The sequence below is a fragment of the Pogonomyrmex barbatus genome, unplaced genomic scaffold (genome assembly GCF_055798465.1).
Source record: "Pogonomyrmex barbatus isolate J1 unplaced genomic scaffold, ASM5579846v1 scaffold1, whole genome shotgun sequence".
In the NCBI taxonomy this organism is placed as follows: domain Eukaryota; kingdom Metazoa; phylum Arthropoda; class Insecta; order Hymenoptera; family Formicidae; genus Pogonomyrmex; species Pogonomyrmex barbatus.
This window is the reverse complement of record NW_028297098.1, coordinates 21,799,655-21,827,155: the sequence shown is the minus strand read 5'-3', so window position 1 is coordinate 21,827,155 and position 27,501 is coordinate 21,799,655. Positions and strand designations below refer to the sequence as shown.

General features: G+C 33.7%; 2 protein-coding genes across 12 annotated transcripts in view; one reads left to right on the top strand and one right to left on the bottom strand.

Annotated features, from left to right (window-relative positions):
* The window catches only part of LOC105422867 (uncharacterized), a 73,485-nt gene extending 59,526 nt beyond the window's left edge, over positions 1-13,959 (bottom strand). Inside the window, exons 1-2 of the mRNA XM_089085433.1 lie at positions 13,739-13,959; positions 13,604-13,643 (exon numbers count right to left, since the gene is read on the bottom strand). The gene's annotated coding sequence lies outside the window, so the exon portion shown is untranslated. The remainder of the gene's footprint in view (positions 1-13,603; positions 13,644-13,738) is intronic.
* Positions 1-26,431, top strand: part of FMRFaR (FMRFamide Receptor) — a 47,460-nt gene extending 21,029 nt beyond the window's left edge. Inside the window, exons 2-11 of one of the 11 annotated variants that reach the window (XM_089085436.1) lie at positions 7,657-7,711; positions 7,771-8,018; positions 8,615-8,887; positions 12,808-12,937; positions 13,983-14,087; positions 14,407-14,680; positions 15,201-15,656; positions 19,212-19,480; positions 19,799-19,997; positions 25,447-26,431. In XM_089085436.1, coding sequence (XP_088941562.1) covers positions 15,351-15,656; positions 19,212-19,480; positions 19,799-19,997; positions 25,447-26,046 — 1,374 coding nt within the window. In that variant the 5' untranslated portion in view covers positions 7,657-7,711; positions 7,771-8,018; positions 8,615-8,887; ... (2 more) ...; positions 14,407-14,680; positions 15,201-15,350 and the 3' untranslated portion in view covers positions 26,047-26,431. Of the gene's footprint in view, positions 1-4,209; positions 4,330-7,656; positions 8,019-8,085; positions 8,888-12,807; positions 12,938-13,982; positions 14,088-14,406; positions 14,681-15,200; positions 15,657-19,211; positions 19,481-19,798; positions 19,998-25,446 lie in introns of those variants that run through there. The other 10 variants (XM_089085435.1, XM_089085437.1, XM_089085438.1 and 7 more) reach the window with 10 other exon arrangements.
* Positions 26,432-27,501: the final 1,070 nt, after the last annotated feature.

Here is a 27,501-nt window from a genome sequence, read left to right as displayed (position 1 = left end):
TTGCCAAATTGAAATCTACTTTAAACTGTGAGATGAGCTTATCTATTTATGTCCGTAATTTTAAGACTGTGCCATCTCGAAGTTGCAAGCTTGTACTCAAACCATACTTACAAGCCAATTTTCTTTAACTTTATACATTCTTTAACGAAGAGTAAAAAAAAGTGTGCAAAATGCTGTGTGAAGAATAACAAAGATCTTGATTGAGCGTGAATTTTTAATTTTTACTGTCAATGTTCGCCGACACTCGCCTGTTTACATACCTCGCGAACGGCAGAATTCTGCATTATGCAAAGCATCTATTGTAATGATTGGTACACTATGCTTCAGCATTTTTTGATAAATGAGCAACAGTCATAATTTCATTATTCACGCAATGCCATTGGTACGGAATTTATTCGAATTTCTCGAGCATTAATTATTCGAGCATGCAGCATTCTTATCAAAGAAGAGATGACAATTAAATTAATTATCAACATTGTCGATAAATTTTAACGACACGTTTTAATCTTATTAAATATTTTAAAATAATATGTTATATATTTTAAAATAATGTTTACATAAAATTTCATAGCCATCGTACAATTCTGAAAATCAAAGAAAAAAGTTTTTTTTTTATAAAAATATCGAAATTATACTAGGTTTTTTAATTATAAAAGATCAAAGTTGGCGAATAAAATTTACGTGTGATTTGCGCGCTCAAGCATGTAATTATTATAATTACGCTCGTGCAGACCTGTCATCTGTTATCGATTTTCAAAGCTGATATTAAAGTCGCCCTCAATACCGCGTTTTGACGCGGAAAACCGCGAAGCCATATGCGGTAAGGTCACGATCGTAACTTCAATTAAGTTCCAAAGCGTAAAACGATAAATTATACGGACGCGTCGTCGAAAACTTAAATTACTCTCCCTCCAATCTGCCGGTGAAAATCTCAGGAAAATCTCCTAACTGCGAGGATGAATAGCAGAAGCGGTAGCTTCCGCGCCGACTCGGAACTTAATTATATCAAGATCGTTGTAACATCCGAGGAAAGGATCAATTTAGAACACAGCAAGGAAAATAATGTCTATTACGAGTCCGCATACGGAAATAAGAGAGCTTAAAATCGCTCGTACAAATGGGAAAGCCGAAACAAATCACGTGCAGCAAAGTGCAAAGGAATACCATGTATATTTCCTAGACAGAAAGAGAATAATGTCATTGCGATCCTAAAAAAAAAATATATTCATTACATTTTGAGCAAGATTTTACGGTGCATAAAATATCATGGCGCGTAAAATATCATATAAAATTAATATTATTATTCATAAAATTATTCTTGGATTTTGATAAAAAGTTATATGCAACAACTTTTTAAAGTATCGTAAAATTTATTTTTATGAAAACATTTATGCTACAATGAAAAAAAAAAAAAAAGAGAAATTGCTCATTTTCTTCTTTATTGCAAAAATTAACCTAATTCGCAAGATGTCGAGCGCAATCATTGAGACCGATTCTTGAGACCATTTTAATAAACGTCTCGAAAGATTCCGTTAATGTCAATATGTCGAAGAAAATCCCTGTCAACGTCCTTGATTTTCCCGATGAATGCTAACGACCTCTCCGCGATATGTACCCTTTACGCTTCGTCTGCGAGAAATTCATCTGCCGTACTCTTGTCAACAAGATAAGATAGATAAGCAAGACGAAGGAGAAATATAAGTAGGAAGAGAAGACCTTGAAGACCTTGAAGGAAATTAACAGAATAAATATGCCTATCGTTTCTCTTTATCGCACAAATTCTTCGTCATCATAAAATATCTAGTTTGATAATCTTGCTCTCGCGCAATGACTTTGACGAAAAGATCCTTGGGATAATCAAACTTAATCAAACAGAATCCTGATTCTTATTCCATAGTCAAGATAATCAAGAGATATTTATCTCTTTTTAATATTTTTGTACAAATTACTTTTTTGGCAGAACTATTGAAAAAACTTTCGAGAAATTCAAAAAGTTACTTTTCTCAATGATATTAAGTTAATAAATCTAGATTTTAAAATATGTTTTGAAATAAATTTTTTAATATATACGATTAAATTTGACCTACTGTTTAATTTTGATTTTAATTTTAATAAGAATTATAAATTAAACTAGTTTTTTTTAATAAAGTTAAAAGTGCATCCGAAAGAATTTTTGTTTTTGAAAGTTAACATCGCTCTATTTTTAATACAAAATTTGTTGTACACAAATATAAAATCCACTTCAGTAAAATTTTGACAAATTTTGGAAATTAAAATTACTTATTTAAAAAAAGATACATTTTCTGCCTCTTTATTGTTATAACGGAAATTGACATTAACCGTTAAAGTTGTGTTATTTTCCACTTGCAAATTGCATTTGCAAACTGGCCTCAATGGTCGCATTTAAGAGAACACAGTTTAATTCGTCGTAAAAATACCATTATCCAAATTACATGTCTGCGCAAGAGTAACACAGATGCAGCCAAGGAGAAAAAAACCAATAAGACATTTTCAAGACAGATGGTCACAATTTTTGAGACAGATGGCCTTAATAAAAAGTACGTTAAACTTGTTTCTAAATTTTTATAAAATCAATTTTTATAAAAAAAATTGCAAAATCCAAGTAAGAAATCTAACTCTCGTGATATTTCGGCGAAATTAAAGAACGTGAAAAAAATATCAAAATATCTGTCATCTTTTAAATAAACAAATATGTCATTTTCACGTTCGTGTTGATTGAGTTATGCAAACGAAATTCTTCGCGATGGTTTGCATTTGCGAGAAGCATTAATCGCTAATTCAGTGAATATCGAGAGCACATTATAATTCAAATCCTCCGAATGATGTCTGCATTAATAGCAGATTGGTTTCACAAATCGATTTCTATTTCATATTCCTTGTCACGAATTATATTGCGAATTCACTGACGAAATGAGAAAGGCATGCTAGAGTAATAATAATAACTTCATTGCATGCATATTACAAGCTTCATTAATAAGATTTGTCAAGTCATAACAGAAAATATATTGCAAGTGACGAAGCGCGCTAACTGTTACAAGACTTGAAACGATGTCACTAAATAAATACGAATATGATGATAATATCATATAGTAAGCTAAACAATACAAAAGGAAAGTTTGCCAACTGTGAACGGCAAAGGATTAGATACATAATCAGTCAAAACATAGTCGTTGAATTTCACATAAGCAAGCATCTAAACACTAGTTACAGCAATCAGTTAATTGTTATGTTAAAGTTTGGTTTTTGAAAACAATTTATTATTTACTTTATTATTGTATTTAACATTTTGTACATATTTTATTTATTACTTTAAGCCCGTGTGTATGAAATGTAACTAGAAAATTATAAAATTTAAAAACAAAGGTGAGATTAACATGAAAAATCAGATAATCAGAAAATATAAGAAGCAGTGACGGACTGAAAAGAGAAAAGACATGAGGAAAATTGGACGTTATGAAATAATGAATTGAAATATTTCACTTCTATGAAAGAAAAACAAAATTTTAGAGAGCAATGTAAAGGATAGAAAAATAAATTTTAAAAACGCGGATGACCGATAAAAGTAAAATATAATTTGAAATAGAAATACAAGGTTGATTGTTAATGTAAATTGAATATGCAAAAATAAATGTTACACATTATCATATTTCAATATGATAATGTGTGATGATTGAATCTTTGGAGTTTGATATTCAGGATAAAATTAAAACTGCATTTCAATAATCACATTATGTTTTAAAAATAGAAATATTGAAATAATCGACATTAAGAATATTGATAAGAATTTCTCAATTGCATTCAATGTTATAAATTTTTATAATAAAAGAACTAATTTATATGAATAAAAATGAATAAGAATTGTTGACAGAAATGACGCAAGTGCAGCGGAAAAAGTGTTCTGACTCCAATTCATTCCAGATCTATCGCATCCGTTTCGCTTTATAAAATTTTTATGACGTGAGCACTCAACAATCTCCCAACAATAATTCAAAACTTTATGAAAGTTTCAAGTATTGGTTTTAAATTGCAAAAGTTTTATTTAACTTAATTCTAATTTTTTTTTTGTATTTATTCAGCTCGAATTTTCGATGGCTTTAATTACTTAGTTCTGTGCTTAATTATTCGAGTTAGTTTAATTCAAATTAATTGTGTCAAGTTGATAAAAGATAAGTTAAATTATTGTTGCAGAAACCTTCTATCATCGAGCTATCTAAATTCGCCATTCTGATCCGGCACATTACGGAATAAACGGAGGTCGTTTTGCTGATTGACGTCACGCGGACGGTTCTAGAGTTGTTTATATGGCTGGTAACTCTCTCGTGCTATAATCCCATTATCTCTCAAGAGTGGTATGGGGTGGAGATAGCTATCTAACGCAAGTAGCCTCTTATTTAGAGAAAACAGAACGAAGGAAAATCTGTGAGAAAAAAAATTGTCGCTTGTCATCAAGATGCAATCGCTTGGAACAAACACACTTTCTCTCCAATTATTGCATGTCCACGATAATGAATTTCTCTTTGCTTTACCAAAATAATACAAAAGAATTTTTTCCTTTAACATCCAAGATGAAAAGAACTATAAAGCGCATATTTATTTTGGGTTTATTATTTATATTTAATTTTATTATATATATATATATATATATATATTGTACTTTATATTTTTACATACTTCCTTATTAAAATAAAAAGATATATATTCTAAATTGCAAAGAATAGGAAATGGAATGGACTTTCACTTTTGTTATGGGAATTGCGAGTTGTTCTTCGTGTTTACTCTGATATGATCTATATCTTACGATTTATTATTAAGAAATAATTTCCTTTCGCCAAGACACTTGATTTTCTCGGTAAACACACGCCTCGTACCTCACGGACCACATCTACTTAAAAAGAGTTTACATCACGGGTAAGCACTTCGCAAATGCTTCGCGCTACTAACGGGATGGAAAAGCTGTTAAAATAAAAAAAAGAGCCTTAATCTCTTCACACATTAATTTCGCACGAGGCAATTGTATGCTCGGAAGGAAAGAAGAAAGAAAAAAACAAAATATTAGACTATAATTTAATTTCTCTTATCCATACTTAATATCTACATTTGCAGTTTCTTCTTTTCTCATTGGTCGATTCTTGTGTCAAACTAAAAAGAATCGATTCTTTTAGAATTTTATTTCTGTTTCTTTTTTCGACAAAAGTTTACAACTAAGATCGATTTTGTTTCTTCATTTCTTGTATGATTTACTCCGAGCATGTCCTGATAATCAAGTATATAGAGGAAAACTTATTTAAATTTAAAATTGAAATTTATTCGTCTGAATTAAAGTTTCTCTTCCGAAAAGTAAAAGAATTCTTGTACGCCTATACGTAGCGATGTTTTCACCGTTGTTATTCGTAATGTTCTTAAAATTCTCTTGAATTGGAATGCCAGTCAAGGTACTGGATGAAACTTTCCTCAGTGTTTCAAGTTAATTATAATACAAGAACACACAAAATAATAAATTGTTTTTTTTCCTTTTATTTCTTAAACTCAGCTTGCTTAATTTAGATTTAATTTGTCACGACCGAATGTACGTTGTTTCCCTCAACGAAGAAGTGGCGCAATGTGAATTACGAAAAACGTTTGAAAGAATGTCCATTCGCGTTTCGCGAAATTGTCAAAGGCTACGCGCGGTCTCGCAGAGCCCATGAGATTCTCGCCGAATAGCAGAAAACGGACAGTGTTCGGCGATTAAAATTAGCAGAGGAGTTCCTATAGTTGACTCAGAAGTCCGCGACGGAGAGAGAGGCTATTTTTAGAGGGTTTGGCAGTAACGAAAGCGACAGCTGACCATTTTACCGAGTCGACGATAGGCCCTTTCCGCTTAATGCTTAGAACGAATTCGTCCTCATTCGTCTTTTCATCCCTATCTGCACAGTATCCAAACGTATTATTATGACATTATTTGTTTTTTAATTAAAAATTAAATTAATGGTTAAATAATTCGTGCTTTTATTACTTAAGCCTGTAATTAATTTAAAAAAAAATTAAAAAATACACTTAATAGATATTTCCTAACTTTTTTTTCAGAAAAATTAAATATGATTGCTTCGGAAAGAAACTTTTTTAAGTTTTTAAAGTTTTTGCGCTGCAACATCAAATGGATCATTTATTATTTGTGGACATTAGCTGGAATTTTGTATAAAGGCTAGGGTAGAAAAATACCAATTTTTAAAGAAAATTATTTTAAATTTTGTTTCAATATTTATAAAAATTACTCAATTCCTTGATATTGTAACCTTTAAAAATATTAAGATCATAAATTTGACGTTCAAAAAAACTCTAATTTTTCTTGAAAAATTATCAAGTAAAAGATATTCAACAAAAAGATTGCGAAGCAGTCATAGTTTGAACCTGCATTTGAAACTTCAATCTAAATCAAAGTCTGAATTTAAAAAAAATGGAATTTTCCTGTATGTACATTCATTTTTCTGTTCGATCAAAATGGGACGGCAAGTTACTGTAAGCTATGAAGATTGTTCAAATATTGTTCTCACCTCAGGACCATAATAATATTAAATTATCGAGCCGCGGTTACGGCTGAATGAATGCTTTCAATAGTTGGCGCCAATATTTTAGTTCAATAGTTGGAAAATATCGATCTCAAAGAGGAAACGCGCACGTTGCCAATATAAAGTAGTCTTCGTGTGAAAGGAATTTTCAATTGCAGGATGATAATAATATTACTAAAAAAGTTTCATACGCTTTTCTTTGTGCATTGAATATTTTCTATTTGTTTTTTGAAAAAATAGCGTCATATTACATTCAAAGTTTCAATATTGTTATAATTATTAATAAAAATTATATTTACATTCTCAAGTAACAATTTTTGATGACAGAGATATATATTTACACATAAATTTTCCTTTATATAAGCTGTTGTATAATTACAGTTACAAATTAACTTATAATTCCACGTAATTTATAGTGTAATTTGCGACGCATTAGTTTGGCCATGGGAAATTTCTAAAATTTCTAAAATTTCTAAAATTTGAGAAAGTAAAGCTAGGAACTCTGAAAATGAATTTTACCAAACTATCCATCTACGTGACGGTATATATAAAGTTTCTAATGAATTCAGGATTTAATTGGAGTATGAATAGGTATGAACATGGTATGAATCAGTATGAATAGGGTGATCAGAACAGTATTAATAAAAGCAGCCCTCAGGATTGTTACTATTTTAGATCTCCATTCCTCTTGTGCTTGGCTCGTCAATTTTATAACAAATGGCCTTTATAAAAGCGGTGATGATCGATTTGATGGAACGTATAGTCGCGATAATTTCTGCGAGAATTTTGCGCGAATTTACGAGGGTACGTTGACACATTTGTCCGTACAAAAGCGTTTAACACTTATTAAAACAAACACCAGACGCTCGTCGAGATGACGAAAATGTCTGGCGACTGGAAATTCCAATTCGTCTGCGCTTCGTTCTGAACGCATTTTAATATCACTGAAGGCTGTCTTGCCTCTCAGTTATAGATATTTTTCTGATTTTTTCTGCCTCAATCGAATGATGAAAAAAGATATTTTACAAAAAGATATTTTACATCAATTAAATTCATCATAATTTTAAAAGCTGATAATGATTTTCAGCTGGAGGAATAAGTCTTTTGGAAAGACGTGTGCCGAAAAAAGTGCGCCCGGAAAGGTAACGACGCGAGGAATCTTTTGGAATGATGATCATTCAAATCACCGTCATTAAAATAGGTCATGCGTAAGAATGACGAGGCGCGATGGCAGCATACAGGATCACGACGACATCGTAAATACCGAAAATAATTCCGCTGTTTATACGGCCACGATCGAGATGTCTGGCTTGCAGTTATAACAAACGACGGAATGATTTTACGCATCAACAACTTGATATCGGGAGAAATGTACTTCGTCAAAAGAACATTCATCCATCATCCCTTATCGGATTAAAAATGGTGAAAATGACAAAGAAATGTACACATGTAAGTAAGAATACAAATGTAAAAATCTCTGCGGAGATCTGCGACGTTTGTTTAAAGCAGTCTTTCAAAAGATAATTACGTTAGAGGATAAACGAAGCAGTGAGAATAAAAGAAGGGAATTTAAAACGTCCCCGGAAAAAGATTGCTCGGTCAATCAATTATATCAAGTATATTTAGTATCAAGTATATTTATCTAATTATATCAAGTATAATTAGCGTCCGACTCAGTTGCTTCTCGCGCGATTAATCGAGGATTAACGATCCGTCTGTGTAAATGGTCAGAATATATCCGTATGGATGCGTTGATCCTATTTTTCGCACTGCGAAAACTCCTTTCTACATCATTTTCCATCGCGAGATAAGAGCATCATATGAAGAAAACATTTGTTTTATTTGTTACTTAAAAGTAATGAAAGGTACTTCTGCTTTTTTGCTACATCCAAGTCTATTGTTCAGAAGTACTATTCTTCAGGGGGAGATCTCTCTCTCTCTCTCTCTCTCTCTCTCTCTCTCTCTCTCTCTCTCTCTCTCTCTCTCTCTCTCTCTCTCTCTGTTCCTTCCGAATAACGAGGCGGAGAAATACGGTTCCATTCCAGGGACGATCGCAGTCTCGACAGCAAGATTGATGCCGTTTCAGTGCAGGTTCAGAGTCACGTAATTATGCAAATACGCAAAGCAGAATAGGATTCCGAGCGGAGCCTTGCGCTTTCTTCCGTAATGTCCGCAGTGGAAACGAGCTGCCGGTACCAGCTGCTGCGTTCACGCTTCGGCGTTATTACCTACAACTGACACTAATCCCATCTCATTTCCTGACCGCTCCACTTTGTGGGGGCAACGAAACTGAGCGTAACACCGGCGCGACCTACTTGGTAAATAAAAGTTTCAAAAGCGACAAATGTACGTGCCAATCTTTAACGAGTCTGTGGCATTCCGTCGGCTTAACACTTAACTGGCGAGCATATCGCATACAAAATTTTATATCTCTAAAACTGAATCACGTGGTTAATTTTTCAGATCGAATTGAGTATCTCTAAATTAATTTTAATTAAAAGTTTTAAATATTTTTTTATAGTTTCCTAAAAATAAATTTTATTTCATCTTGAAAGGGGGATGATTCATTTCGGAAATATTCAATAGACGTTTATCTTCGAAAAATTGAAATATACCTTTTTATTCTTTTACATTGAAAACCAAATAACTGTAAAATATATTCGGCGATAATAAATTGTGAACAATCCACTTCCTATGACGAAGAGAAAATCTCACATGAAGATTTATAACTTTCAGTTCAGGAGCTATTAATGACAGTGAGACAACCCATTTTTTAGTTTCTGGTTACTGTCATTAGTATACGTGTTACTACCGTGATTTTCGAGTATTCTATATATTAATAGACTATCGCACATCGATATAAATACTATTCTTCGAGCCTCTGCAGTTGAACTATGCCGTGTGTGTATACACACACACACACACACACACACACACACACACACACACACACACACACACACACCACACACACACACACACACACACACACACACACACACACACACACACACACACACACACACACACACACACACACACCGCACACCGCACACGCACACGCACACACACACACCGCACACGCACACGCACACGCACACGCCACGCACACGCACACGCACACGCACACGCCACGCACACGCACACGCACACGCACACGCCACGCACACGCACACGCACACGCACACGCACACGCACACGCACACGCACACGCACACGCACACGCACACGCACACGCACACGCACACAGTGCCCCAAAATAAACGTGTGAAAAAAGATTTATCGACATCTGACGAAGCAGAATTTTAGTCGAAAACAATCCGTTCGGCTTTCATTATTCCTCACTAACACGAGAGCGGTCAAACTTGAATGTATAAATGAAAATGACTAAAATTAATCAAAAAATAAAACAAGCTTTGTTCAAAGTCGATTTTAATTACGACGTTGATTTTAAGTCTCTAATAAAATTTGTTTAAATTAATAGCTGCTCTTATGCACAATGTTTAGCGTATTGCGCTTCGAGAGGATCTATAGTTTTGGCTGGAAATAAAAAGGATGGTAACGAGAGCAGTCCATTACATCGCAGGATAAAATAAAGGATAGGATATATCGTCGACCATTGTTTGTCGAGACATGTTTTCTCGTCCGAAAAATCGCAATCGCTACCCGCGAACGTAGAAATCGCGCTTAACGAGGCGGAAAAGATATGCCGCCGTAATAACAAAACTTCGAATTAATCTGTGCCGAATTCGTAACAAAAATGCATCTCTTGCGAACCGCAAATTGTAGTCGGATGCATTTCAACCCGTTTAAACCCGTGTTTCTCGTAAATCAGCTCCGGAAATGAATGCATTCAAGATGCGCTCCCTTGTATCTTAATTTTTCTCACAGCTTTATCCATTGTCCTCTTCAGGTAAACTATTTTAAAATCTATTATTTTAACATGTTTGTAATGAAATTGCGATGATAATATTTTTAGAACTGACAATATAAAGAAATTAGTTAACGGAATTACTCCTTGGCGATATAAGAACTTCTTTGCGTAATAAAATTAATAGTTTCTTTCTCCATAGTATAAATTTTATTGCCCTTTTTAGAGATAAGTTTCGTACCGGAAGAAAACCTTATTACCGCCTGTGCAATTGACTTCCATTTCACAATGCAACTTTATTCTTGATCGGATAATTTCATTTTGGTGTAATAGGAGCAAAACTGCAAAAAGAGTACTTTAACGTTCGAAAAATACTTGAGACACGAAAGTACATAAAAAATGAAAAATTTGAAGAAAACCATATTCTGCGGTTTATATAGAAAGAGAAAAAGAAGATATAATCTAAAAGTTTTCTTATCCAGAAATATCATATGAATTTGTAAACTACATATATAAATATATATAAATCATCGCTTCAATAGCATACTATGAAAGACGTTTGTCCGAAAGACGAGTTTGGCTTCACAAAAAAGGCAAAATGTCATTTTCGTCGACAACGCAATACAGCTCAAGAAAAACAGAATAAAAAAATTCGAATGTAAAAATGGGACCAAGAAGTTATTTGAGAGGACTCGCACAATGGAAGAACCTTTCTGAATATATCCCTTATACGATGCGAAGAAGTATTGTATTTTTTGCTCTCGGCTCGTGCCGATGCCTTAAAATGAGGAGAAAGGACGACATGGCATGTTTTATATGAAAAATAGATAGCGTCAGTCTAAAGAGCTAAAATTCGGAATTCAAGATAGTCTCCTGAACACATGTCAGCTATCATTTTTTCTTCACGTATGCACGTGAAATATGTAATGTACATAAATTAATTAACAAATATAAATATAAATAATATTCAATTTTTTCTAATATAAAAAATATATGCAGCAACAATGATATTTCGTATTAATGGTATTTTTATTTGGTATAAATATAATTATTAAATCGATTTTTTTTTTTCAAACAAATCAGTATGTACGTTATAATTCAGATTCGCTAATTGTACATGCGATGAGACGAGCACTCGAATTACCGCGAATTTATTCTGGCATGCGCGGATCTCGGCACGATGTTTCATGTGAAGCGCGAATCGCGTGCGTTTCTGTTCGGACGCGCACAAATATCGCTATTACGCAATGTAATCAAAGAGGTGGCCAGCATCTCGACGTTCCTAGACATCGACACTTGCCAAGATCGAAAAACTTAGAGAGGGTATTCCTCCGATTCCTCGATGTGAAAAACACCGCGATTCGCAAAACTTTCTCGCGTTCGATGACGTCTCCACGAGGCGGAGGGAAGGTGGAAAGTTTAAAAATAAATTGATCGACGAGTATTTTGTCGACCACCCGGCGGGTGGAATCAGATCAGCCGGAGCAAATTGGTTTTTGTCTTTAATTGACGGGTGAAGAGCGCAACGCGGGGTAATTTACAGTTGGGGATTTATTTAGACCCCCATAGCGAATCAGGGAGTCGGCGTGAGTAGAACATCGAAGAGGCGAGTACGATACTGTGTATAGGTGATATCTGCAGAATTAATCTCGACGACCCCAATTTGCTCCAAATGTCAAAAGATATTTATGAGGATTTATAGTACGCGCGGACTGTAGGCGCATGTCAGATTTTTATATATTTATCGAAAAGGAAAGATCGATTTTTCTTGGGAATATACCTTAGCCGCATAAAAAATTTTAGAAACTTTCTATTAAATTTAAAAGAAAAAAACCAAAAAATTTTATCATACTGTCACGCACTCGTGATGGCTCAACAATACAAATACGTGCTAAAAATATATATTTTTAGCTTGCACTACATATACGATATTAATAGTACATTTGTATATTTAATTTTATATATATATAAATAGTTTATATAACAGCTTCCAATATTACATTTACCTTCTTTATTTTCTTTCTTTGAATAACAATTACGTGGAATTAATCAACCTTATGCTGATATCAATGTTTCATATCAATAAACATTTCCCAGAGGATACAGAAATTATCCTCTCATCTAATCGCAATAATAATTATAATTTTGATTATTTTTGTAATCAAAGTTGTAATTAATTATTACAATAATGATTCGTGTTGGCATAATTATAGAAAATAAAGAAGGTAAATGTAATATTGGAAACTGTAACAAACAAAAGACAAGATTGCAATTGATAAACTGATTTGATGTTTAACAGTTATATAAACTATTGCGTTAAACTATAAATTATTTATATATATAACCTTTCGTATTTGTAAACGCTAGGAATGGTGAAGGCCACGGTCACTTTTATTAGCCCGCAAGGCAAACGGTACGAGATATTGTCGCAAATTGAAACGGAGATGATCGGAAACGCGGAAAACCGTGACCGCAAGATCGGTGATGCGGAAACCGGGTACGTATACCGCAATTGCCGATACATACAGCCGCGTCGTCAGCACACGCAGTGTCATAGAATTCCCTTCGAAACGGACGTGAACGTCGCCGGTGCGATCAGCCGTGCCGACACAACGCAATCGGTATCGCATGCAAGATGCACCTTTATGCGTGTATGTGTTGCCTGCAATATGCACGGAAGCGAAATGCACGCGTGACGAACCACGTAATCGCGCCCTTATCGAATCCGTCACGGTCGTCGCAGAAAGCGAGATCTTCTCGCCCCCGACGATCCCAGCCTAACCCAACCCCGAGATTACGAGGTGCACAATGTAACGAATTAATGCGGGATAAGTGGCGAAAAAGAGCCTTCGATTACGTCACTAACTCGCGCTGTGTGACCGCGTTACGATCATCGGGCTTAGTAAAATTACTCTTTATTTGCATGACAATTGTTTGAACAGTCCGTTGGTGGATGACGTTACCTTTTATTTCCGATCCGTTAGGTAATTCGAGTATTCGTATGAATATAATATTTGTCATAATCTAAATATTCACTAAGATATAATTCAAGAGTAATTTAATATTCAAGTACAAGATAGAAAATCGTTACTTTTCATAATTGCATGTATATCGCCAACGGCGAAGAGATTTAATTAATGTCTATTTAGCGCTGAATACTCACATTTACTTTCCGGTCCGGAAATAAGCCCGAAAGTCGTCGTCTAAAATGAGATAATGGCGAATTTATAATATCGTGCTACAGTACAATATCAGATGATAAACTACACTTTCGTTTCTTAAATAAATGTTCTCATACCGATCGTATGCGCGTGACCTAAGTGACACCAAGAAGTAGCCAGAGAAATTTTCCCGATGAGAAATTAGTCGAGAATAGGCCGATTGAGAGATGAATCCAATTATCATTCGTTAGTATTTCACTGTACAAAGTCTCCCTTGAATTGACGAACTCACTCGATCGAGATTTCCAATACATACTGAAAGCGAGAAATTCTTTATTCTGACGACCTATCGCGACTTCTTATAATTCGTACTGTCGACAGGCAAGGTAGAGGGAATCTTGTCAACAAATTCAGGCTCGGACAAACGTCGTAACGAATGCCTCTAATGGTCGTGTATACAGTCGACGATATGGGCTCGATGAATTGGTAATTTGAAATGAACCCTTAAAATTGTAATAAAGACTGAAAATGCTCGAAACAAATGTATGAAGCAAATAATTGAAAGTTCTTTAATATAAAATGAAATATTAAAAATCTACAAGTCTTACCATTACTTACGCTGCACATTTTGTTGCTTATGGATATTTAGATATTTTTATATAATTTATTATATTATTTATATTATATGTTATATATTTCTTTATTATTATAGACTAAAAAATGTTTAATTTCTTTTATCCAGAAAAACGTATAGATAATGCAGTGTTTTGGAAAAATGTAACAGACTATATTTTCTGCTTTTCAGTTTGCAGACGGTCGCTCAAATTCCTGAGACAAAAAATTCGGATGGCAAAACAACTCGCGGTTCGTCTTAAAACAGCGATACATCGTAAAAGCATCTACGCAGAACTATCTACAGAAACGATAAGATCGATCCAAATTTCTCTCACGAAACATGATCGAAGATAATGTATAGAGCAAGATAAATCGGGATGGTGAGAGATCGACGTTATGATACTGCGCTTCAAGATTTTCCGACTTTGAAAGACAGCACGACGAGTTGATATCTGATAACAAAGGTAAAAGCTAGTTTATTTTTTTCTGCGATAAAATGTCTCAAAGCTTTCCACGGAGAAGGTTAGTGATTGCAAGTTTTTAGAATCTCTCGAATATACAAATTTTTTCTTTTATCATATATGAAGTATTTCTAATATACAAACTTTGATAAAAATTAAATCGAAGAAGAATGTTAAAAATGCACAAAAATCATGAAATTTTTATATACACGAAGAAAGAATTGAATCTCGAAAAAGTCACGTACTCTGTACAAAATGAATAATCTATGTTAACATAATTTTAAGTTATACCCATGTTTTTTTTAAAATAAAAATATTTAACAAGTCAGGAATACTTTTAATTTTTTCAACTGTATATTTTTTTTATTGATAACTTTCAATTCATTGATATATAATAAATTGATATATAATTGCATATTGTAGTTGATCTATTATTTATCGTTATTATCAATTAATTGTACGTTACAACAAAGCGATAATGAAAAAGACCAATTAAGTAAAAAATTATATGAATAATTTGCAGTTGACAAACTTGAAGAACGCGGAGTGCTCTTCGAGCAGAGTTGAAGATAAATAAAAGAAGAAAGGGAGGAGCTCGCGAGAATGGTAACGTAAAGAGACGAGCGCCAGTCGCAAAATCGGGGAAGAAAGTAGAAAATTGTGAGGCTGAACGATGGGAATAAGTTCGACGGAGACGACGGCAATGGTCGTTTCCGATTATTACGATGCTGGTAGATTCAGCTTGCAGAACTTCAGCAGCAGCAGCAACAGCGGACTGCTCGAATGCGGTCAGCAGACCAATACCAATGGCCTGCCCGACTTCATTATTTATGGTATATTTGTCAACCTGATTGGCCTCTTCGGGATTTTCGGAAATGCGATATCGATGATCATCCTATCGCGCCCGCAAATGAAATCGTCCATTAATTATCTGCTGATTGGACTTGCCAGATGTGACACAGTGCTCATCATCATTGCAGTAAGTTTCTTTTAACATTTACATTTTGTATTTTTTACGCGAAAAGAAAAATAGATATATTTAAATTTTAGAGAAAAAAAGAAGTACACTCAAAACACGAACTGCGCAAAAGCGCGATTTGAAAAGCTGAGAATAAATAAAGTATAATCTTTAAAGAACTAATGAATGGTTAATGAATGTGCGGAAAATTGTGATTTGCTTATGCAACGTTTTATTTCTTGGCACAGTTTAAAGAAATTGGAAATTACGTAATGGAAAACATGCTTGATACTTCATTTAACTTCGTAAACATTTTTATGAATTCGCTTTAATGCAGAGTTAAATTTTATATGGTAAAATTATTGTGCATGTTTGTGAAATGCCGCGGAATATAGCGTTTACCGTAAAAGAAACAATCAAAGTTAACAGCCACTTGAGTAAGCGAGCCACTTTTCACCCTTATTATAAAGAAATAATATGAAAAAAAATTTTTATTGTACCGAAATTAATATTAGCTTTAACATCTTTTAAAGAATATTTTATTCTTTAATAAAATAGTAGATTTTAAACTCAATTAATTTATATCATTTAATCGGATATTAATATCAATCTAATAAATATTTTTATTAATAATATTTAAAAAGAATCATTTGTGTTCTTTAAAAAAAAAACCATAGATTAAATGTAAATACGTTTCACATGCAATATTGGAACAAGTAATATAATATATATATATATATTACAGAGTCAATGATATGATGAATATTTCATGTGTACCCGTGTGATTTATTTATTAAATTCAACTAAAATGTAATATGTATGCAAATATCTTTCTATTCACATTCTGTGTATTCTAAAAAAAAAAAATCTTATTTTCATGAAACTTAAAGACGCACTTGCTCAAACGCTTTTCTCCCCAGGGTCCGCAAATAATTGCGACGTTTGATGAATCGCAACTCGCCGTACGGAAAATCAATGTTTAATTGGCACACACGACCAGAAACGATTCTCGATAGGATCGTGGAACGCCTCGTAATTGCCATCGGATGACCCAGCGTTTACCGTCGTCGCGTCTGGCCACTGCCAATCAATCATGCGTATCAGATAAAATTTTTCAAAAAAAAAAAGTGCATCCAACGTATCGTTCCCGAGTCATGGGGCTGTATTTCGAAGGGCTTATCGCCTTCGCCTTGTTACCGTTATCTCTTATTAACAATAGCTCTCAAAACAATCGAGGTCGCTCATGTTGAAAGTGATAGGAGCCAACTTTTCAGACAAAGCACGAATTTCAGATTAATCCTTTTTTATTGAATATACGAGATGTTTTCCCGGATGCTGCGAGAGAATTATCGCAAGCGCGACGCAAACACGACATGCGATGACAAAATGCAGAATAATATCGTTTATTAAATATTTTATAGTTAACCCACTGATAGTTTCAGAATGATGAATGGAAGGACTTTTCAGCGTTAAGCTGTACGGCTCTATTGCAAAATTTTATCTTTTATTTAATTGTAGACGCATCTTAATTTAATCATATTTTATTTCAAGGATTATTTTATGAATATTTAATATTTTAGTATTATATATTTAGTGTTATATATAATAAAAATTTTAAATTTAACAAAAGTACGCCATCGTAAACTCTTGTAAACTTAAAATAAATAGAGAATTAAGCCGGAAAATGTAATCACTATGTTAAATCTCTGAACGTCAATTTTATATAGAGAGGCAATTTAAAATATACAACGTATCTCATATTTCTTATATTTTTTAATTATTGTTTATATTCTGATAAATTGATTTGTTATTACAGTTTATTGTGGAAAAACGTAAACTCATAAATTTAATTTATCTTATACAAATAATAATTTTCCATTAAATTATTTCGAAACATCCATCGTACCAATATCTTTCACTAAGGAAAGAGTAAAATTATAAAATATAAAATTCTAGCCTTCATTATAGCTGACAATTAATCCTCGCCATACTAACCAAAGTAGTTAAGAGTCTGAAAAGATTAATAAAGTTTGACGTACGATAACGAATGTTAAATATCGAAATTCAATTTTCAATGAAACGTATCATAGGCTAATACTTTGTTACAGAAATCAGACCTCTCTCTTTTAATTTCATTTTTAATCCCCTGTTTCATACTCGTAAATTTACGATGTAGCCTTTCATTAATACGACGAGCTTTTCATTAAAATAAATTCTCTTTAATACAGCCCAGTAGCGCATTCCAGTTTATCTCGTATAATTTCAGCTATTTCTCTAAACATATAATTTATCTTTATCTCTGCTCTCGCATTTTTACCTCTGATATACATATGTGACTGTATACGAATTACGTGTCTGCAAATTAATGTGGAAAAGAAAATTCGTTGCAAAGAACACTGTAGAAATACTCCGTCTAAATTTTGTAATTTGCATCATTAAATTTAATTTTATTTAAATCTTAAAATTCCTCCGTAAAAAAATACATATAGTATCAGTGTATAATAAAATAACTAAATATAATAAAAATAAAATAATTAAATATAATAAAAATATAATAAAAAAGTGAACTGAATAAATTGTGATTATGTTTAATTACAATTACTACATACATTATTTAAAAAAGCTATATGAGATACCACACACAATTTCGAAAAAAAATTTTATAGTTTATTTTATAGAAGGTGTAAATGTCACACATGAAAAAAATTTATTTTAAAAATATTTTATAATATAACTGTAAATCATTCCTCGAAGATAATTCCCTTATTGAAAATTATAATTATTTATAATATTAAAAATATATATCATATGATAAAAAACTAATATTAAGGATTAAATTTATCTTTTTTATGTAGTACAATTTTATTATATATTTGATGATTCTTGTAGCAATGTCCCTGTCAATATAGATTCATGACAGGAAGAAAAAGTAATGTCACTGAAAATACATGGCCCATCAGGATGTCGTAGAACAATATAGATCACACGACGAGCTTATGTAAATAAGTTGCGGCGTCTTACGCGGTTTCGCGTTTTCATAGATAAAGTCAAGACTAACAGACGCAGTCATGATAAACAGGATCTTCCGTTTTAAAAGAGATAGAGCGAAACGCTCGTATAAGATTTCACCTTGTAGCTGCACAAACCTTATACAAATCGACTCTGTTATTAATTAATTATTTAAAGCAAACCCCTCCGATCTCGCGCTCCTTCTTACCAGCTGATTAACTATTTGTATATTCAAATGTCGCAAACGTAAAGATGACACATATCCGCATGCAAATAATTGCGTCTTATAATAGAAATAATAGAAAGATTGTCTATTTTTGACAAAAAATTTTCTGCAAATAATATTTGCAAAAAGTAAAATATAATTAAAACGGAATATTTTTGATAAACACGAATACAAAGATTTATATCGAGTTTAATTATAAAAGCAAATCTATTTTATTAATTTATACTTTATTTATTTGTCAATTAAAAATTATAAAAGCCAAACATGAATGAGCGAAAGGAAGCTTGAAGCCGGCAAAAGTTTTCATTCGTTTATTATACATATATGCAAATTATTTACAGGTGTTAATCTACGGATTGCCAGTAATCTACACGTATACAGGCGCATTATTCGACTATAAATTTATTGTTTATCCGAAGATCATCAGGTATCTATATCCCCTGGCCTGCATTGCGCAATTTGTGACGGTATACCTGACGTTAACGGTGACTTTAGAGAGGTACATCGCGGTCTGCCATCCATTGAAAGCCAGATCCTTTTGCACTTATGGTCGGGCTCAAGTGGCTGTGCTGGTCATAGTGATCTTCGCCTTTATTTACAATCTACCCAAGTAAGTAATCGGTACAATGTTGTTCATTCTCTATACATACTCGTCCAGAAAATGTAAAATTGGTATATATAAGAAAATAATTGTTTTCAACTTTTTAATTTTAAACTCTTTGTTTTAAGCTTTGATTGTAAAATAATTGCAATAAAATGTTGAGGTTTTCTTTCTCGTTTAAAATAATATAATATAAAAATATTCATTGTGAAAAGAGTTGGACAAAAAAAATGATGGAAAAAAAGAAGGGAATTTGTAGTCAGTTGATTAGGCAAGTTAAAATTATTATGCTTTTTACTAGTGAAGTTAATCTTAGAATGTCTTTAGATTTTGGGAAATCGAGGTGTACAACGAGAAGCATTGGAAGTATAATATTACGGTGTACTGTGTTTATCCAACCGAACTGAGAAGCAACGAATATTATGTTACCCTGTATATTCATTGGATGTACTTCTTCGTATACTACATGATCCCATTCATCATGCTGGTGATTTTTAATACGGCCATTTATCGACGGGTGAGTAACGTGAGTAAAACCCAACATCGTCATAAATCCGAATTATTATTTCGCTAAAATAATAATACTTTATTACTTAATGAAGCTTTATGAAAAATAATGTACGTAATAAAAATAACAATTTATTATACACGTGAACGAATTTTATTTTTAATCCAATTTATTCCGGATATAAATTAAACAGAATCGATGAATGATTGACAGATAATTATAATAAAAAATGATAAGAAAACAAAATAGAAGGAACTATTATTATTTTAACGTGTGAAAAATGTCTGTGATCGTCAAATTTCAAACCGGGCTGGCGAAAAACATGGCAAGCGTTGACAACCCAAAACAAAACACGAGGCAGAACCGGATTAAACCGCGAGATATCGAACAGCTTGTCAGCAGTAGCGAGTTTTCCCGATAGAACTAACATTTTCCGAAGTTACCACTCCGTTTTATTAAAACTTCTTTTTAGAATTCGCAATAAGTCATGATAAAAACGAGAGAGGGTGGGTAGCCGACGGGCCGATGGTGCAATAAGTTTCGCGTAACAGGCCGGTTATATGATATATAAAATACGCATAATACGATACGCATATCGAAGCGACGAAACCAATAAAGTTACTCAAAGTGTATAAGTCTCTTTGATACACGAGCACACGCTTAGAATTCACGAGCACGTATGAGGGCAATGAAATTCATGGACGACTGCTTTCACATGTGCCACTTCGGCGGACCGCATGACTGCAGCTGCAGACACAAGCAATATTATTCTCTTTCTTCTCCTCCTTGTACTCCGGGCGAAATACGTGAAACATTTACAGCTAAAAGTTAACGTATGTTAAATATTGCGAAACAACTTCTTCTCTCTAACTTTATAGTATAATAATAAGCAGGATTATAAAACCAGCCAGAGAAGTTGGAATCGTAATCTCGATATCAAAACAGAATGATAATTTTGTGTGTTTTAATATATTTTGCTTCTTTTTTTAATCGGCAATAAAAGCGAAAAGTAAAAACTGACATAATTAAAAAATTTGACGTAGATTAAAGGCTATCTTTGCAATTTCAAACTATTTCTATACGGTAAGATATATTCTTCTATACGGTAAGATATATTCTTTTCCGTAATATGCATTTGCAAAATCGAGGCACGTATTATCTTTGCGATAAAATCTAAAAGCTGCAGGATTGAATTGGATCCGTACGACTTTTAAAGATCTGAAATTACAAAGCGTCGAAGGACAACTATTTCCCTCAGCTTTCTCTTATCGCGAAACTTTAGCGTCTGCAAACTTCGTCCTTAATTCCAGGATCAGGACACGATTTTCAGTGACATATTCTGCGGGGCAACTTTCACGGACTTAATGCGAATGAAAGTGCGATTTCAACGAGAATGCTCATGCGACAAATGAAGAAGAAGGCACACAATCTTGGAATTCTTACTTCCTCGAGTTGTGGTTTCTTGACGTTATTCGTTCTGACGAGAAATCGCAACTAAAGCGAGTACAAAACACGCGAATAGAGTAAAGAGGAAATACTTTCGCCTTCGTCGATAAAAAAAATTTGATAAAAATGATAGTTTCAATAAATGAATAAAAAAATATTAGCACTTTTATTTGTTTGTATATTTCAAAAATTTGGTTCAGTTTAATAATTTAGTTTAATAATTTCCTGAAAAAATAAAATTTATTATTATGATTGCGTTCTTTATATTCTTTAAACAATATTTTGAAAAATTTTCTTTAGGGTCAAGGTAACCCGTCTGTTTCATGAGTGAGAGGGTGGACGGACGTGACTCAACAGCCCGTTGACGAACAACGGGATGAAAACGCTTATGTTCGTGCCAACTAAGGATATTTGACCCATATATATTTACATGACCCAACATTTGCAAGAAGATGTGATTCGCATTACATATTTTTTTTTCGAAATATATCTGCTTATACTTCAAATTATATTATTATCGATTTATTAAAATAGTTTTGAACTGCTGAGTTATATAAGTCCGTTAAAAATAACGGCACGTTCGTGATATAACAATTAATTTCAAATTTATATATATATATATATATAAATTCAATAAAATAAAAATTATCATTATTCTCCTAAGATTGAGTTCGCCGAGCAATTGCCTTCTCTGTTCTTTGAAGCTTGACATATTGCATTGTATTGTTGATATGTGCCTATATACTTTAATGGGTAATAATTTTTTTTTTCCTAACAATTTATAATATTCTACGTGTAGAGCTTGTACTGAATGAACCGAATATGGTAATCCGGAGCAATTTAACGACACGCAACGCGCATAATAATTCGCTAGAGCGACACAAAGTCTTAACACGATAATTAACACCGTCACTTCGCCGTAGTAATTATTTTAGCAGGCAAGCACATAATTCGCTTTCTCGTGGTATGGAAACCGCAAAATTAAAAAAAAAATGCAAAAAAGCCAAACCGAGATAAAAAAAAGAATTTGTGGTGTGAAGTTGCAAAGGTCCGATCTTTAATATCTGAGGATTAATTTAAAATACTTGAAATTTTTGGTTGTTCTTGTATTTTCTTGTTTTTCTTTTTTTTTGTATTCCTTCTTTTTCAGTCTTTCTAACGTGCTTATTTAATTCGATTTCTTAATGAAAATTGGAATATATTGCAATGAATATGTAATTTAGATAATATGATGCAAAATTATTTCCATCTATCTACTGTTACGTCAATCATTTTATCAGTTTAGGCAAATTATTTCTAATGTAATTATTACGCTTTCATACACAGCTTTCCGCTTAATTAGTTTAAACTTATATTTGACATATTAGAAATACGTGAAAATGATTGGGATATTGAGACCTATTCTATATAAATTGCACGTTCCATTATTTCATAAATCATACATCATTATGAATTATACATCTGCTCGTGCCGCGTCAATTGACCTGTGTCCTTCCCGAAATAGCTGTAATTGTCATGTTTTTATTATCAGCAATTCTCCTTGATTTGCTTCGTAATTATTTCCGGATGAGATTCACCCTCATCTCGATCGTTACACCCCGGTCTTTCGGGAAGCTACCGCAATCCCGAAGCTCCGCAACCGAAATCCCGAGATTAATTCATTCTCGTATACCGAGATCCCAGGCGTTCTTCTTTTTACGTTCCGCCCCGTTTGGCCTGTAGTAAAATATCGTGGTGCCCGTCTGGCATCTATTCAGCGCTTTCTTGCTGCACTCTCAAGTACGGCGAGTGGGCGAATTTGGAAGCCGCGGAACAAGCGCGGAGGAACGATACAAAGGTACAAGGTGGAATGTCCAAATGTGAAATATATGCGACGGACGCAAAACTCGAAAGTTCTGAATTTTACACGCGCGAATCGAACGTCCCTCTTTAACGCCCTCGCCCCTGTTTTCCGCAGAGAAAATATTATCGCACAAAGATCCTTTCCCCAGCATAGAGCGGCATTCCGCCGATAGCGGAAGATACAACGCGAGTATATTGACAGTTTTTATAAGAAGGAATCCAAACCAGATTCTTATGTCGAAGTTAGATAAATAGTAAGCTTCCTTTCTAGACAAAGTAATATTTCACGCCGCAACATAAGAATATCTAAGAATATATCAGATCTTAGAATTTAATTGTCAGTAAATTAGCTTCTCTTCTCTTGCACGTCGTGCAATACATTAGATATCGTTAATCGTTAATCGTTAATTTCTAATTCATTAATATTTCAAAAGCAATCTCTTATTAAGAAATCTGAATTAATTTTGAATTAATGAAAATCTATCATTAAAATTTAATGCAAAGGGAAATTGAATATTCCAATATATAAATATTGTAATAATATTTTAACTTTTAAATTTTTAATTATGTCCTGTAATATTTTATAATGTACGTAGATGTTTTAAAATATCTTTTAACTTATTGATATTCAATATCAAAGTTTTATACTATATAACTATGATACATCAACTAGGATTTAACAAATGTATAAACATATGTCTCTGAAATATCGCCACAAATATCGTTTTGAAAATGTTACAGTAATCTTTCATGACTAAATCTAAAAGACAAAATATCCGATTTCTCGCAAACTTCGTCGCGAGATATTTGTCTTTGAAGAACAATTGTAAATCTAAAAAAAAAAAGGGGGTCAGACACGGTTAAAGGTACGTCACACCAGGGACCAGTGCGAACACAATGTGTTTCACATAACTTTGCACCGAAATAATATGTGATTCGCTACAACAGCGGCTACAATATGTCTGGGGTGCCATTGCCATTTTTTACATTGCGTCGCGAGGGACCCATTAGAACTATAATCTCAATGTGGCAAACTTTTCGCCAACTTTTTTATCCCTTTCAACTTTTGTCCAAAAAGTGTATTTACACAAGAATTTAATAGATCTGAGAAATTATACTGGTCAAATTTTGTAATAAATTGAAATCTAAAAGTTGCAAATATACTTTTTAGAAATTTTTTAAATTCTGGGAAATCTTTCAAAAGATTATAATAATTAATTTACAAAATTATAATTTTATTTAATATATATATATATATATATATATATATATATATACACATACAAATTAAATAAATTTGTATATATAGATGATAAATAAATTTATTATATATTTTTTTATTTATTACTGTCTTTCAATTTTTTTCTTTAAATTTAAGAAATATTAATACGTTTAATTTGATATACGTAAACTTAATTTAACCCATTTAATTAAACCCACTAAAGAGTTGTCATGTTTTTCTTCATCTCATTTTTCTAAAGTTTTTCTTTGTTCACGAGGGAAATTGCGTTGCCTATTTCATAGTATCCCAACAAAACACGAACTCGCTCATTAACTGTTCGTCGGTCCTGTAATTAGTCACGTTCTTTCAAAGGCGATAATCGATCTTCTTTTTTTTCACAGTGTTTGGAGTTAGCATGACCCCACTTTTGGAGTTAGCATTACTTGTCACCGTGAATTATACCATCGAACGACATTCGGGAATTTAACGTCAGAAATCCTGCCCAGAATGTTTTGCGAAACTTATAATACAGTAATTCCATATTATTAGTCTCACGAGATGAGTAAACTTACTTCCGTAATCCTCGTTAAAAGAAGCGCCATTGACGCTTATTAAATACATATTTCTTTCGTGGACTTTAGTTTTTCATATCAAAGACGATAAAATATTTATTTTTATAGCAAAATATAGATGCAAAAGGATGGCCTTTTCGTAGCAACAGTAAAAAAATATTACATCGCGTAATAAAATATTAGATTTCTCAACGGAATGGTAAAATACAATTATTAATTATTAATTAATTTAATTGTTTATTTTATAAATAAAGATTTATTAATATCAATCCATATGGTGTGAAAACACAAAATATTATATAAGAGAAATAAAAGATTTCTTCTTTTAACAGAAAAATTCGTTTTTATATATCATAATATATCTTTAGGTGTATGTCGTTTTTAGGTCAGAAAGGCGAATAGAGACTTGCAACAGCTGTCACGTCACCAGCGTCGCGAGATCGGTCTGGCGACGATGTTGCTGTGCGTGGTGGTCGTGTTCCTGATCTGCAACATCCTGCCGATGATCTCGAACGCGCACGAGACCTTCATCGCGGATCCGCCGCAATGGATGGTGCAGATCGGCAATCTATTGGTGACCATCAACAGCAGCATCAACTTCATCATCTACGTGATCTTCGGTCGGAAGTTCAAGAGAATATTTCTTAAGCTCTTTTGCTCGTCCAGACTGTTCGTGCCCGGCCGGGACAGTCCGGAGTTCCAGACGTACGACGAATCGATCGTCACCAACACGACGAACATCGAATTAAGAAATTCGATCAGGCATGGCCACTTAAATCGCGCCAACACCATCAGTTCGAACAACAACGTACACATGTCCAACGGCATCAGGCAGAGTCTAAAGAGCGGCAGACCTGCCAGTCCCGGTTCCTGCGTCTATTACCCAGGCAAGAATCCAGCAAGAAGTTCCAGTCTAATGTCGAGAATGTCGAACGGTCGCAATAGCTGGAAGAATAGGAGAGAGAATGGCGATTCCACGCTATAATGAGCAGCGACTATACTGTTCTTCGCGCTAATTATGCAGTTAGAAGTCTGTGCTGAGTGTATTAGTCAAGATATTCTATTGATTGGCAGGTTGAAAAAGAAGGTGAAATGGCAATTCCAATGCTAATGAACAACAAATGTCAGTTTTATATCTGTCATCTTGTCAGACGTCAATTGTGTATCTCAATTGAGGTCAATCAGAATTGATGAGGCAAGAAGAAGAATAATGGCTCTATATTGTAACTTATGATACATAATTATTAGTCGTGTTTTTCCATTTATTTGATTTGATGATTTGATGATCCAGTTGACAGCATCATTTTAATATGGAGGACATCAAAATGGACCACTCCGATGTAAAGAGTAATAAATATTATTACATGACACTTTTCTGTATTATTTAAGATATCGTTAGACATAGTTGAAATTGAAGCAAGAATACATTCGGAAGAGATAGAATGAGCAATAGGTTGATCAGTTTATGCCATAATAGACCAATATGGATTTATTTTTTACCTTTACTCGATCAAGAATCTTATTAGAAATTTTAGCCGAATATGAAGACAATCCACAAATCGCAAGAAAGACTGCGAAAAAGACCAGCGAATAACGCAGCGAACAACCAATATTAATGCTTTTCACATATAATTCTCGTAGCTATCTTAGTAGTTTCAAGGAAATGTCCAGAACGGCTCTATCTGGAGAGGCTAAAATAAGATGATTCAGCGCTGCAGTGGACAATCGATATTATTGTACCCTTGGGAAGCGGCTTGGATCAATCCTTACGTCTGGATACTGTAATCCCACGGGACGGCACGACTTCGATATAAAGGAAAACGATCGTTAAGGATAACAGTTCTCGCATTTCCTGCCACGAAAGAGCTCAGAAAGCCACGTCTCTTGCAACGATGACCTTTCAAGTGATTCCTTGAAAGTTCCGTCTTGCTTTGAAATAATCTAGTCGGACGTTAAAGAAAAAGAAAAATGATTACTACAAGTCCTAGCGCAACTGTTTTAAATACTTTAAACAGTCGCTAATCTCTCGTAGTGCTCCTAGTCATCTCCAAACATGAGTTTTCTCATTATCAAAAATACACACACACACACGCACACACACACGCACGCACACACACACACACACACACACACACACACACACACACACACACACACACACGCACGCACGCACGCACGCACGCACGCACGCACGCACGCACGCACGCACGCACGCACGCACGCACGCACGCACGCACGCACGCACGCACACACACACACACACACACACACACACACACACACACACGCACGCACGCACACATACGCACACACACACGCACGCACGCACACATACGCACACACACACGCACACACGCGCGCACACACACACACACACACACACACACACACACACACACACACACACACACACACACACACACACATATAGCAAAATCAG